At 37.0% G+C, this 15502-nt stretch overlaps 1 protein-coding gene across 1 annotated transcript in view; it reads left to right on the plus strand.

The window, feature by feature from the left end:
* APAF1 (apoptotic peptidase activating factor 1) overlaps positions 1-15502 on the plus strand; it is a 64846-nt gene that overhangs the window by 44493 nt on the left and 4851 nt on the right. Inside the window, exons 19-25 of the mRNA XM_069491573.1 lie at positions 78-203; positions 1872-1991; positions 5190-5306; positions 6253-6378; positions 11698-11817; positions 12132-12257; positions 13925-14050. Of these exons, the coding sequence (XP_069347674.1) occupies positions 78-203; positions 1872-1991; positions 5190-5306; positions 6253-6378; positions 11698-11817; positions 12132-12257; positions 13925-14050 (861 nt within the window). The remainder of the gene's footprint in view (positions 1-77; positions 204-1871; positions 1992-5189; positions 5307-6252; positions 6379-11697; positions 11818-12131; positions 12258-13924; positions 14051-15502) is intronic.

Raw genomic sequence — 15502 nt, forward strand, 5'->3', positions numbered from 1 at the left:
ATGTGTTTTTGAGCTATTCCTGCTATATTCAAAATGCTTATGAATGTGATTTCCTATGTGCTGTGTTTATTCTGTAGCTATGGAATATAGATTCATGTTTAAAGGTAGCTGATTGCAGAGGACATTTAAGTTGGGTTCATGGTGTGATGTTTTCAACTGATGGATCATCATTTTTGACATCTTCTGATGACCAGACAATCAGGGTGAGAAATACTTTTGTTTTAAACATTTAGTGATGGTGAGCTAACCCTTCTACAATTTCTAAAAACTAAGAAATTGATGGGTAGTATTGAGGGAAGTAAAACAGGAAACTACTAGATTCATATTCACCCTGGAAAAGTGCCATTGTATGGACTATAACAGTCTCATTCATTCACTACTTGTTCATTGAGTATTACTATGGGGCAGGTGCTGGGGGAAATCCCATGATTAAACTGTATTTTGTTAATTTAAACATGTTACATTTGATTCCTTAGAGTAATTTTTGACTCTTTCCTCAACCTTGAATTCCCACATCCAATTACTTGCCAATTCTAATAGATTCATCTTTTCTGTTTTGTATCATTTATCTCTACTTTCCATTCCTTCTGTACAAGTTCAGGTTTTTATTACCTGTTGCCTCTCTTCTTGTATTAGTCTCTTTTTTCTTGCTCTTCTGCATGCTGTTTCCAAGATATTTTCCTCATTTGCAGTACAGTCATGTCATTTTTGCTCAAAAACAGATAGTGGGTCCCTTGTCTGCCCAAGTAAATATATAATTCTTTGACCACCGTTAAGCTTCTCCATGACATGGCCTCATTCTGTTCCAGTCTGACTTCCAGTTTATTCCTATAGAGAACCTACACTGAACTGCTCGCCTTTTCCTAAGCACCCTGTGGTTCCCTGCTTCTGTAGTTTTGCTTAAGTGTTTCTTATGTGTGTAATACCCTACTTCCCTATATCTCTGTTGAAATCTTAACTAGCTTACAAATCCCCTTAAGCCTTCCTCATTTCGGGGAATGTGTGTCTCCCTTAATACCATATAATTTTTTGTCATTTTCTAATTGTGCTTATCAAATTCTGAGTTGAATTTAAATACAGATTTGATTTGATTTACTCCTCACTTCAATACTCCACTGCTCTTTTGACTTATTCGCACATCTTACAGTATAAACTCTTAAAGGCCAGGGACCCTAGTTGGTCCCTGTAGTATCTAATACAGTGTTTTATATACATTGCAGCACAATTTATTTTAGTATTTATAATACTATATGCCAGACAATGTTCAAAGTACTGTATATGTATTAATTTACTGATTCTCACAACAGTCCTTTTTGTAGCTGAGGAAACAGGCACAGAAAGGTTAGGCAAAGGAAGGCTGAGAAAGGTCAGTGCTACTTAATGTGCCCGTCTCAATGAGTTGGAGCCAGAATATAAATCAATGCACTCCTTTCTTCGTCAAGAAAGTCTTGTTAAAAAAAAAAAAATAAGCTTCATCACTAAACATACTGTTACAGGATGTTTACAGTGGTATAGTTGATTTACATTCTGGTGCAAGTTTCTTATCTTGTGGATTGGTATCAAACAGTTTGAAAACCAGGAGGAGGTGCTTATCTTTGAGTAGCACTGGGTTAAGTAACCTGCCCAAAATTACAACTTTAGTTAGAACTAGAATTCATACTGAAGCATTTTGGCTCTAGAACCCATAGCTCTTAATACTAACTTAATACATTTTACTATAGATTGAGTAATTGTGTTAATGTTACTAAATATTTATTTTTGGATTATAATCTAATTGAAAAATTTTTGTATCTTGCTTTAAGATGAAGACTTGTCTTTACGTTATTTCAGAGGATGAACTGTTATTAATAGTTTCTTTATCTCTTAATCAGCTCTGGGAGACAAAGAAAGTATGTAAGAACTATGATATAGTGTTAAAGCAAGAAGTAGATGTTGTGTTTCAAGAAAATGGAGTGATGGTCCTCGCAGTTGACAATATAAGACGCCTACAAGTGAGTAATTTTAGGAAAACAATTGGAAAAATTGTTTTAGTTGAACTCTGAATTCACAATTTTTCTTGTTTGTTTTGAATTTGGGATCAGGCATACTTGTACAGTATCTAACAGGTGCCCAGTAGGCATTAGTGAATAAATATAAATGCCTGTATTTAGAATTAAGATAAAACCTCACTTCACTCTTCTCCTGTTGGCATCTATGATCTCATTCCTTGATTTGTATGGAGTCTAGGAATACCATGAGGACAAATTTGAACTTGTCCACAAGAGGGATTCGAACATGTCTGATGGAATGTGCAAGGGGGATGAACATACCAATGGGAGCATTTTTACAGAGAAAGGACAGTAGAGTCTTTGAAAGAACAGAAATCACCTTAACTGATGAAGGAGTCTGTAACTGATGAAGAAGTCTGACTTACTGGAACCGAGCTGGGCTTTACATACTGAAGTGCACCTGTGTACTCATTTACTCTCACATTTGTTGAATAAATATTTATTGGATACTTATTATGGTCCCTGAGAAGGAAAGGGTTGTTTAGTAAAATCGAAAGAACTGTAGTGCTTAGGGATCCATACAGCACTACTCTAGATTGCTCATCCCTTGGCCCCCCGCAAAAGGTGGGACACACGGTAGGATGGCATTTCTCAACTGGCTGAAAAGAAAAGGAGTCCCAGAGATCCACTGGGAGAGGAATAGTATTTAGGAACTCTGAGCAGTGGTAAGGGAGAGAGCAGATGCCCTAAGGAGCACTGGAGTTCTCAAGAACGTATTAGCACTACTGTGCTGGTGGCCTGAGTAAAGAGTCATCTGAGTGGAAATCCATGCATTGATAGAGACGTCCTGGAAGTGGTAGTGACATTATAGGTGTAAGTCACAGGAGCAAGAGAAAACGAACACCTCATCAAAGGTGAACACAAGAGACTGCTTGCATGTTGGCCAGCCCAAGCAGAACAGCTGAGTATGGACCATCGTGGAGGTGTCAGCATGTGGAGCTGAGTGACAGTGGTGACGTGTGGCTGGGAAAGGTGATAAGAGCAGCAGCCAGAGAAGAGCCAGGGTCGGCATTGCTTTTATGTGAAGGAGTGTGACATTCTGCCTTGCCCTGAGGATGCCCTGAGAGACATAGGATTGGGAAGGCCAGAAACCCCTGTCATAAGTGAGAGCTAATGATCCTGTGAACTATTTTCTCACAGTATATTTGGTATTTTAGGACCTTTCACTAGTCTTTAAGAGCATGAATACAACTTGAGTTAGCCTTTTTTTCCAGATAGGTTTTAGAAGTGCCTTGTTAACTTCTAGGGAAAGGGTTTAGCATTGATACTGTGATCTTATGCCATCTTTGCATTTGATTTGATTTTTCTTGATTTGCTTATTGAAACATAGGAGGTTTTCTCATGAATAGTGTGTGAAAGAATGAGATGAGATAGTGAAGTAGAGCTAGAGAGCAGAGAGAGGAACAGATAGAGAAGAAGAGAGAAAAATAAAGCATGCACATGGAAGGTGTGAGAGGTAGCAAGAGATTGAGACAGACTGACAGAAGGTAGGACAAAGCTTAACACATTCTAAAGACACAGAGCTCGGCTTGATGTAGTGGAGAGAATAGTGACTTTTCACTCAGGAGACCCACGTGCAAGTTCAAACTTTATGATCAACTAGTTCTATGATGTTGAGTAAATTGCATCACCTCTGGACCTCAGTTTCTTCAACTGTAAGGTCCTGTTCATGTTCAAAAGGCTGAGCTAGTCATAGGATCAAGGTGGAATCCAAATTCAGGAGACAGATGCCTGGGAGTAAATTGTTTACGATATATATGGTAACTTCTCGTCTACTGTGGGAGTCAGAGTCAAGTTACAGGACACCCCTGAATGTGGCCTGTTCTATATTTTATAAGTTTTATTATTGTCCTCAATCTGTTGATTAGGAGCTCCTAATGCCTTGTATGTCTGGGGTGAATTGGGATGTGGAATTGAATGTGAGTTTCTTACTAACTGGTTTTTAGCAAGCTGATTCTTCCACTTGGAATAATTTCCAATGCAGTTTTCTTGTCAAATTCAGTTTCCTCATGCTTGTATTTTCCTTATTAAATTTGTGCAGTCTTTCTTTAAGAGTTTTGTAACTGTGAGACTTAAAAAAGTCATCTGACTATAAAAGTATCATCTTATGTCAGTGATTATGGGAGAGTTTAGAGGCTAAAATGACCAATAAAAAGTTTCATTTAAGTGAACAAAACATTTTTTAGTTACTGCTTAAAAAAGCTCTTGAAATTGATTTTTTAGAGAAGAAAGATAGTCATCTTTTAGTAGTTCAGTATTCATTTTGAATATCTAATAGATCAGAACATAATGCACAAAATATTGCAAAGGAAAAACTACCTGTGATTGATTGACCCTATGATCTGCATGCCTGAAACAAAGATAACGCTTATTTCATATTGAAAAATAATTCAGGATTTTTAGGTCATGATAGTAAGTTAAAGAGAGGTATTTGACAGTTGATTTAAGCTTGAGAAATATTTTTTCAGGTCACATGTATTAGTTGAGTGAGAAGGCATCTTTATTTGTGACATTTTAAAAAATAATTACTAGTATTGTATAGATTATGAAATTGAGTTTAAGCATTACAAGTCCAGCCAACCCAGTTATGCTTATGGGTTCTTCACCAATGGCCTCACACTCCCCCTGCCCCCCAAAAGGGAAAGAATCTTAATTAACACTATTTTGTGAGTGATTTGGAGGATATAAAACCCATTTTAATTTGGATTTGTCTTTTTGTGTTTGTCTCAGTCTTGTTTCACCAACCCCCTTGAAAAATATCAGAAAAGTATATTTTAGCAAACAATACAGCCCTATTAAAAATGAGCTTTGTGAAGAAATGGAAAACAGGGTGTGGAGCTAGCTGTGGGATTACAAATCAGACAGATGTGTCTCAGGTGGTAGCACAGCAGCTGCTTTTAAAACCATTTAAAGCTCGTTTTATTTTATGAAAATGTAGTTGAACCACCAAAGTGAAATGAAATGAAAGCATGAAGTACTAAATGCAGCTGCTGAGACTAGGATACAGCTTTATTGTTCCCCTGGGAGCTCTTGTTGGCTATTTTCTGTGTTTTATTTTATTTTTTCAATTGAAGCCTCTGTTCTAAAGAACAAAAACTACTATTATAGCCTAATAACTGATTGTGCCTCATTTTTCATCAGCTCATTAATGGAAAAACAGGTCAGATTGATTATCTGACTGAAGCTCAAGTTAGTTGCTGTTGCTTAAGTCCACATCATCAGTATATTGCATTTGGAGATGAAGATGGAGCCATTGAGGTATATTCAGTTCTAGTTTTCAGAATCTTTCTGTGCAGTAGAATTATTTTTTTTAAATTAATAGATGTCTGGCATTGTACACATATACACTAAACAAATCTTTCTGTGATTGATTTGTCATTGTTACTTTAAAAAAAATTTTTTTTTATTTCAGCATATCATGGGGGTACAAGTGTTTAGGTTACGTATATCGCCCTTGCCCCACCCGAGTGAGAGCTTCAAGCGTGTCCATCCCCCAGACGGTGCGCACCGCACCCATTACGTGTGTGTATTTACCCATCCCCCTTCTCCCCTCCCATCTGCCTGACACCTGAAGAATGTTACTACTATATATGCACTTAAGTGTTGATCAGTTAATACCAATTTGATGGTGAATACATGTGGTGCTTGTTTTTCCATTCTTGGGATACTTCACCTAGTAGAATGGGTTCCAGCTCTATCCAGGATAATACAAGATGTGCTATATCACCATTGTTTTTTGTGACTGAGTAGAACTCCATGGCATACATATACCACATTTTATTAATCCACTCATGTATTGATAGGCACTTGAGTTGTTTCCACATCTTTGCAATTGTGAATTGTGCTGCTATAAACATTCTAGTGCAGATGCCTTTTTTATAGAATGTCTTTTGTTTTTTTGGGTAGATGCCCAGTAATGGGATTGCTGGATCAAATGGTAGATATACTTGTATCTCTTTGAGGTATCTCCATATTGCTTTCCACAGAGGTTGCACTAGTTTGCAGTCCCACCAGCAGTGTATGAGTGTTCCTATCTCTCTGCATCTACTCCAACATTTATTGTTTTGGGACTTTTTGATAAAGACCATTCTCATTGGAGATAAGTGATATCTCATGGTGGTTTTGATTTGCATATCTTTGGGGTATAAACCTAGGTGTTGCTTAATTTCTTTGTGTTAATTGTTTGTGGTTTTCTACTTTGAAGATTTTAGAACTTTTAAACAACAGAATCTTCCAGTCCAGAGTTCGGCACAAGAAAGCTGTACGGCATATCCAGTTCACAGCCGATGGGAAGACTCTTATTTCAAGTTCTGATGATTCTGCAATTCAGGTGAGGGGGAGGATGAACTCCTAACATCTGTAGTGCTGACTCAAAGGAACACTTCGATTATGCCTAAAATCTGGTGTGCATTTTAAACTTATTACTTTGGGCACACAGTCGTATTATGCACATGGGCTTAAATGAAACCCATTGATGTTTCTTATTTTTCTGTGGATGAGGCAGGCAATTTGACTAGAACCCTCTACTGGAAGGTTGTTTATTTTGATAATTAAGGGTTCATTTGAATTTTCCTGCCTGCCTTGGTATTTGGATTTGTATCAATAAGTATACTTTTTGCCATATTTATGCAATTTCTTTTTATTTTTCTTTACAGTAGTAAAATCTGATTCAAATGATTGAAATCATTCTTTCATTTTAAGAAAAAATGTTTATTATGTTAATGAAATCCTGTGAGAAAGTAATAGTTTACCATAACAAAGGATTATAGACAGGGAGGACTTAAGCTATATATTCTTTTTAAGTTTACTTGATTGTTATTAAAGTTCCAATGCACATACTTTTAAAATTCAAATAGTATCACAAGGCTTATTATGAAAAATAGACCCCTTTCTCCATTCTCATTCTCCTGAAGCCCTTTTAGCTTTTAGATGTTTCTTTTGAAATTTACCTTCATGCCTCCATATGGCATACTTATACTGCTATTATTGATTTTTCCGTTTGAGGAATTATCTACTGACTTCTGTACAATAAGATGAGGATTTAGCTATTTTCCTCCTCCCACCTGTCCTACCTTCAACATATGTGCATGCACACACACCCATTTATCAATCCTCATCATCCCAATATAGTTACAGGAAAATTTTATTTACATCCTTAGTGTCATTATTATGACTGTGCATACTAAGGGTACTGTGAGCGCGTTTCCTGCCTTAATGCAGTTTAGGAAAATTTGACCTTTGGGTGTAGTTGGATATTATTTTACCGTAAAACTGTGAAGATACTGATCCATTTTCTTCCAAGATCCAAAGTTCACATTCAAAAGTTTGAAGTCGTTCTGCTTTCTAATCTTTGTCTCTGGAAGATTTTAGGATCTTCACTTTGTCCCCAGAATTTTGAAGTTTCATAATGATGTGCCTTGGTGTGTGTTTGCCTTCATTTTTTTGAATATTTAATATCCCTCCTTAATTTGGAAACTTAGATTTTTCAGTTCAAGGATGTTTACTTAAATTATTTCTTTAATTTTTTTGGTCCAGTTTGTTTTTTTCTGTAGCACCCATTATTCAGATTTAGTTCTCCTGGACTATCATCTAGTTTTCTTTTCAATCAATCAATCATCCATCAGCCTATGTGGAGAGAGTATAGTTTTCTTTTTTCACATTTCTTCTTTCTATGTTATGCTCTATTTTCTGGGAGTTTTCCTCAGTTTTACCTTCCAGCTCTTTTATTGAGTGTTATATTTCTACCATTATGTTTTTAATGCCAGAGAGTCCATTTGTATTGTTTATTTCTTTTGAAGAGCAGTGTTCTTGTTTCGTAGATGGAATACCTTACACACACACACACACATATATATAATTTATTTATACACACACAATTGTATATTTTTTTCCCCACAAATTTTTATTTCCCTGCATAGTTACAGTTCCCTCCAAGTTGCTTTTTTCTGTTTGGGTTGTTTTGGCGTCTTATTTTCTCTGAAAGAGAATGATCTCTGAAAGATGATCTGGATGGGGAACCTTTGTTATCAGTATCTTTGGGTCTTTTATCTTGGTCTCCTCAGATTCTTAGAGAAGAATCTTCTGGTCTCCTGTGTGGAGGATAAATCTGGCTGACAGGTTCTCAGAACTCAGTGGGGGAAGAGAACTGGGGGTAGATACTGGATCTCAGCATTTAGTATGTATACCTTCCCTTGATCCCCAGTTCTCAAAACTGTAACCCTACCCTCAACTGTGCTGCTCCCCTTTAATCCAGATATTCTTTCTGGCTTGCTTTCATTATCTGTAGGGGCATTGTCTCTACTTTCTTCCCTTTTTTCTCATAGCAACTTTGTTTGGAATTCAGCAATGAATCTTTTCTTTTTCATATGAAATCAGTTTTTCTGAACTGTTTGAGAAAGCCAAGCATTTCTAGCTTCACAGCTCTGCAGCTCCTTCTTCTGTTGTTTTCATGAGGCATTAAAAATATGGCCTTGTTCTTTGCTCCATCCCCTTCCCTCTCTGTTTTGGACCTTGTCTTTCCTTTGTTGCATTTATCCATGTTCTGCTCAATTTGTATTCTATTCCCTATGGTTGGTGTTAGGGTTGTCCTGGTTAATTTTGAGAGCTCCCAGGGCCCAGACTGCTCTAGCCCTTCCAGATTGTACCCAGCCCCCTCTCACTCAGTGTCTGCTGCTTTCCTCGAGTTGCCATTTTAGTAGGATTTTAGAAGTGAAGGAGATAAATGCATATGTTCAGTGGAAATTACTATATTCTTTTATTTAGGATATATGTTTCTTATGGTGGTAATATTTAATGAACCACGTTGTTAAAAATTATTTGGAAAAATCTTTTTATGTTAAGTCTTTGTGAGTCCTATGATGTATGATTGGAATGAAATGGGCTTTAGTACAGAAACTTATTTATTATAGGCTCCCATGGCATTGGTGTATTATTAATAGCTGTGAAACTTGGTGTAATAGTCACTTTCTTTCTTTCCAGATGTCTTTGAAATGGGTAAAACTAAACTACATCTGATGAAATTCTGTTGAGACATTGTATACTATATAGTCTTTCTATCCAAAAATTAAATTTGTAAGGTTTTATGACCTGCTTGAAGACTTCAGATATTCTCAGCCAGAGGGAGAAATAATTTCCAGAAATATTTTTATAATAGGAGTTAGATTATTTTTAGAAATACCAGTTGTGTTTCATCCTCTTTTTCTGTTCTGCTGAGAATACTTTTTACATTTACAATGTTTTAATGAGTATACATTCATGCAACAAAACTTTTGGTAGGTTATTTCCAAGAAATGACAGGTTTGATTTTGTTTTAGTTTTTCAGTGTTTTTGTAAATGACTAAATGGAGGTTTGTTTTAATCATCTTTGTATCCTCACTGCCTGGCATGTAGTAGTGTTTCAGTAGATCTTTGAGCTGAAGTTACTGCCAAAATTTGGAGAATCAACTCACCTAATTATAGCCCTTTAGAGTTGTGAAAATTAAGGTCTACCTTGGTAGTTTTGGATACTTTACCTTGAGGTAAATAAAGCCCAAGTATTAGTCATGTTCACCTGAGCCAATATATAAGAATGTATTGGTTCTTGCTGGCATAAGACGTTTCTTTAGTATTTCTAAAATTTAAATTTTGTTTATAGAGCTGAAAAAATTTTACAGTGTATATATATTGCAGAAATCATAGCTAATGGTAGAAACATCCCCAGACTCAACTTTATTACATTTGTCTAATGCTGGTGAAAGTTTAGCTGTTCTATCAAGGTGATTCAATTAACACAGTATGTTTGAGTTCAACAAAAAAAGCATCACTGTCATCATTGCTTTGTCAGAAAGCTTCTTTAACAAAAACTGTGAAGGCTATTCTTAATCTCCCTTCAGTGACTGTCAAATTCTTTATTACACCTGCTCAGGAAGGCTCTCTGACTTCTTGACCTGGAGGGCAGCAGTAAGAAGCTAAGTTAGGAATGAGTGTTGAATCGGGCACAGCTAGGATTGGCGTTGGGTTCTTAAAATGCTGAAATTCCTAATTCATTCTCTTTAGAATTACACTCACTTCCAGTTGCTCTTCTGAAGTCCCCATGCTCACATACAGGATCCCCTGCTCTTGCTATTCTGCTTCTGTGAATGAGCTTTCCAAGACAGGATTCACAGAGAGACCTGAGAGCCAGGGCTGGTGGAGAGAATGGCTGCCAAATGCAGTGGATAAAGGAGTAAAGAAAGAAAGGGGAATAAGAGATGCCATTTGTTTTACAATATTGTCTAAGCCTGATAGGAAAAGACTTAGACATTTCTACTCTTTAACATTCATCAGTTAAAAGCTAAACCCAGAATGTTACTAATGTGCATACCTGTGGTCATGGCTGATTTTTAAAAATCTTTTTATTCTTTTCAAGCCTGCCTGATTGTCCACACCTAAGACGTTTAGCTTCTTCAGGCCCGCGGGGCTGTTTCTTAAATACCTCCCGACCCTTTTTCTGTACCGTTCCTTCTGCCTAACTTATGCTCCAGCCAGATTGAACCAAAAGCAGATCCCTATAATCTTTTCATGTTTTCCTGCTTCTGTACTTTAACTCCAGTATTGATTCCCTTTGAAGAGCCCTTCTCAGTTTGTGAATCATACTTCCAGCTTATTCCACAAGCCTACTTTGAATGCATTGTCTCTACCAAATCTTCTGTAAGGAATTGCTTTTTTAAGTTCCACAGAACTTTAATCTGTCATTATATCTTCTGTTGTAGAACGTTTTTTGGTTTTCTTTTTCTTTTTTTTGGTTGTATGTCTCATTTTCTTTGCTAAACTATTGTTTCTTTATACTAGATCCTTGTTTGATTCTATTTGCCTCACGTATAGGTGCTAAATAAACATTTGTTAAATAAGTTAATTTGAAGTCCAGAATTAACATTGCTGTAAATACAGTTGCTCTTGATTTAGTAATTAAGAGATGTTCTTTACATGGACATGGCATAGAAATAAGTTTTTGTTCTATTTACCTCTGTGCCTCAGTCAGATACGTTTGTATGCTTATTTGGTGCCGGTTACTCATATTATTTCAATTCCCTGTCCTTCCCTTGTGTCTGAGTAGCTCTTCTGAAACTCCCTCTGAAAAATAACGCCCTATCACTGCTTCTGTCAATTTGAGGATTGCATTAGGGGATAGCTGAGATCTCTGAAGCTTGTAAATTCTATGACCTGGTTTGAGGCTGCTTTGATCAGCTGACCGGAATTCCTGTGCAATAGGGCCAGCTTCAGTGGAGCCAGAATCTGCGGACTTGCCCAGTTTGTAGGTTCAGAAATCTGTGAATATGTAATTGGGATAATTTTCTCTGGAAAATTTAATCAGATGGTGAGCTCACTGGCATATTTTGGCTTTTCCTCTATCTTCTGGTATAATTAACTATTCTCTAAGCAACTGAAGAAAACAAATTTTATTTAGGAGGAAAAGTATTTTATTTTGCCCCTAGTCAAGTTAATTAACCCCAGCTTTTCTCTGTCTGTAAAACATCGGACACCGTATTTTTCCTTGTTACTCTTCTTTGTTTTACGGAAATTCCATGAGGACAAAAGACTTTAGACAAGAGAGTGCACACTCCCTTCACCCCTCCAATGGGATAGTGTGGAGGAAGGTTATTGATGACAGAGTTATTTTCTTGACTTTCAGGTGTGGAATTGGCAATCAGAGGAATATGTCTTTCTGCAAGCCCATCAGGAAACAGTGAAAAACTTTAGGCTCTTGAAAAATTCAAGACTGCTTTCTTGGTCATTTGATGGAACAGTGAAGGTAATTTGAAGCACAGGTTTGTTTTCTTTAAAAGTATTCAGATATTGCAGTGATTATATTTTGATAGCTGAAAAGTGCATGAATGTTAAGTAATTATTTACATTTTTATTTTCTTTTGCCTATATTCTGTTCACTGCAGTCACCTGTATCTTCCGTGTGTTTTGTGTTGATACTAACAGACACTTAAAGAGGTTAGAATAGCCAGTGTGCTGAAGCTCTTGTTTTATAGATCTGTCCTGTAGCTGATCATGCTTTTTAATACAAAATGTTCTTAAAAGCGTCAACTTTTAGGTTTTGGTTTTTCTTTTTTAAAGGTATGGAATATTATTAGTGGAAGAATGGAAAAAGACTTCATCTGTCATCAGGGTACGGTACTTTCTTGTGATATTTCTCTTGATGCTACCAAGTTTTCATCTACCTCTGCTGACAAGACTGCAAAGGTATGTCAATTCATTGAAATATCCATGCACAAAACTTTGATATTGGTTAGGTATTCTGAGTCCAAATAATATATACAACAGAAACAATAAGAGTTGCTGTCTACATATCTGTCTCTGTCTCATATTTTATGAGCTTTTGGAGGATGTCCATTGGCATATAGTTGGTGTCAAAGAGATTAAGTGAATGACACTGAGGACTTTGGATTTCTCCCTTATGGATTTCTTTTTGTCTATAACTAATCAAATGGAATCTCTACTGCATAGCATAGGCAATAAAAATTATTGAAACGGATTTGCATTTGATTACATGCCCACAGTAAATTTTTTATATGCTTCTGGAAATCACATTCCAATGAGTGATGCTGCTTAGTTGAGGACCTTGAGTATTTCACTCTCTTCTTTTATTCTCCATCTTTGTTAATTGTATCATTATCTATCTGTCTTTCCAAACTACAACCTTGGAATTATTCACTGACAATTCATGCTATGTTTATTAATCCTCAGTATCTCTTAGATTTGTCTTCTCCTCCTTGTCCCTACCCTTAAGACTGCACTCTCCTCCCCCTTCACTTGTGGACTGTCCCCACGTCCCACCTCTGGTCTGCACCAGCTCCACTTTATGTTCCATACTGCTGCCTGCATCGCCCATTGAAACACCTGTCACCCAATGGTTTATAGGCCAACTCCTTAGCTCATCACCATCTTTTTCTGCTATACTGTTTCCTCTGTGCCAGCCTACTTCCTACCTTCATATTCTTGTGTGTGCTGTTAACTTTGGTTTGACACAAACCTCTGTTCCTTTTTTACCTCGAAGCATTATGACTCATTCTTCTAGACCTAGATTTGCTGTCAGTTCTTCTGTGAAGCCTTTCATGACCCTCAGGCAGGGTTAGCTGCTCTACCTTCAGTGTTCCCATTACATTTTGTTCATGTTTGTTAGAGCATTTACTTTATACAGCTGTCACTCACTGTTCATGAGCCTGTCTTCCTGATTAAAGTATAAACTTTCCAAGGATAGGGACTGTATCTAGTTCATCTTCACACCACCAGTTCCTTAGCTCACAGTGCCTAGAACACGGTAGTTTTCAGTATATGCTTGTTAAATGGTGATGACAAAACCACAAGAGAGAATATTGGAAGGAAGAGAACAGTATTTGGCTGCTAAAATAGTAGGCTAGTATATTGACTAACCTTTGGAGATCACTTGCCATGTGCTAGGGATTTCGTTCTCTATAATCTCATTTAATCTTCACACCATAGGTACTATTGTCCCCATTTTACAGATGCAGCAACTGAAACTAGAAAAGGTTATATGAGTTGTTCTAGGTCATAAGGATCTAGTGAACAGTGAAGCCAGAACTCACACTCAGGTCTGCTTCATTCCACATACTGCTCTTAACAGATTGAGTGTTCTTCATTCTAAGTCTAAAGATCAAGAAGCTGTGACTTTGGTCCTTCTGAATGTAACTTGAGTAATTAAAGGGAAACTCAGAATAATTAACAAGGTTGCAGGTTGGAACTTGGGCATCTCATGAAAGTTTATATACTGTCAAGTATTGAAACTTCCATGTAATTTAATTTATGATTCAATAGTACTCAAGGCAGGGTTTGCAGATGCTTATTTCAAGTGCATTTACCATTTCTAAACAGTCTTAATTGCCTTCCAGATTTGGAGTTTTGAACTCCTTTCCCCTCTTCATGAGTTGAGGGGCCACAACGGCTGTGTGCGCTGCTCTGCCTTCTCTGTGGACAGTACCCTGCTGGCGACTGGAGATGACAATGGAGAAGTCAGGGTAGGGTGCTATGAGAGAACTGCTCTTCCTGTAGCTTGGGCTAGCACTCTTCATCACAGTGGGAGCCTTTGTTCATGGGACAGGGAAGCACAGGCCCTATTCTGGTTAGATGAGGCATTCTTTGTTTTGTTTCTTGAGCATGTTGTATTCACAGCTGCACTCCACTGCAGAAAAGAATTCATTTTAGAGTTAGAGTGAAGCATCTCCTATACATGTGAGGAGGCAAATGCCCCAGTTATTTGCAGTTGGTTCTCTGCTGTTAGCATGAGAATGATTCATCTTAATTCTTGGACTTGAAGCAAAGGTAGTTTTTAGTGGCAGAATTTGAGAAAAATAATTTTGTAAATCATTGGGTTATAAATGAATTGAAAATTCAGCTGTTTTCAGTGCTGAAAGAAAAGATCTCTTTAGCACGATACCCATTAGATAGTCATTTACAGGGTGGTTTGCTGCAGTCCTCTTTGGACTGTCCTACTTCGTTAAACAGTACAGAGGTTCACATTCCATCATGGGGTGGGCAGTGAGGGGCTCCGTACAGAGCCAGAGTCTGCTTGATAGGCCAATTTTATTACCCTTCAGTGCTTAAGACAGACTTTCAAACCAGGTGAATTTTATTTAGAAAACAATCTTTCTAGGAGCTATGGAATGCTGTTCTCTTTGTGTCTGTGGAAACAGTACAATATGGAAAGTATTGCATGCTGAAAGATCAGAAATCATGGAAAAGCAGTCAGTCAACCTGGTTGTGTTAGAAGAATTGAGCAGTTGATTGGGAAAGTTTGGGTATAGGGATGGCAGCTTTGGTAACTGTTATATATGAGGAAGATGTTTTTTCTTTTCTTTCTTTTTTGAGGATTTAAAACTCAAGGAATAGGTATATGATGCAGAAGAACAGGAGAGTATGCAGTTTGAAGGAATAGAGGTATTATCAGATAGGCTTTCCAGGAAAATTAAGATTCTCCTGTGTGAGGACTAAGTAACCACCTTCTCTATACCATTCACATAATGCCGTGTCAGCTGAAGCGGCAGGCCTGCTTTGGGAACATTCATTTTGCTCTGAGTTCTCATCTTTGGATGAAAGTGCTCCTTTACTGGTTGTGAGGCAGTGTTTCATTTTTCAGAAACCCTTGTGGGGAAATATTGTCTCTCTTAAACTTTTGAGTGTTATTTAAAGAATTTTCCTTGGTATATTAAAAAAAATTTTTTTCTGTGTGATTATTCAGAATAGTGGAAAGCTGTTGATTTTTGTATATGTATCCATCTATCTTACTGAAATCTTTCTAATGAGTTTTTCTACTTCGTTCTCTTGGATTTTTCAGGGAGACATTTGCAAATGATGATTTTGGTTATTTTCTTTTGCTATTTATGCCTTTATTTCTTCTAATTCTGATTTGCATTTCTTTGAAAAATCAGAGCACTGCTTATATATCAAGTGTCAGTGGAAATAAATGCAAA

The sequence above is a fragment of the Eulemur rufifrons genome, chromosome 16 (assembly GCF_041146395.1).
Source record: "Eulemur rufifrons isolate Redbay chromosome 16, OSU_ERuf_1, whole genome shotgun sequence".
NCBI lineage: Eukaryota > Metazoa > Chordata > Mammalia > Primates > Lemuridae > Eulemur > Eulemur rufifrons.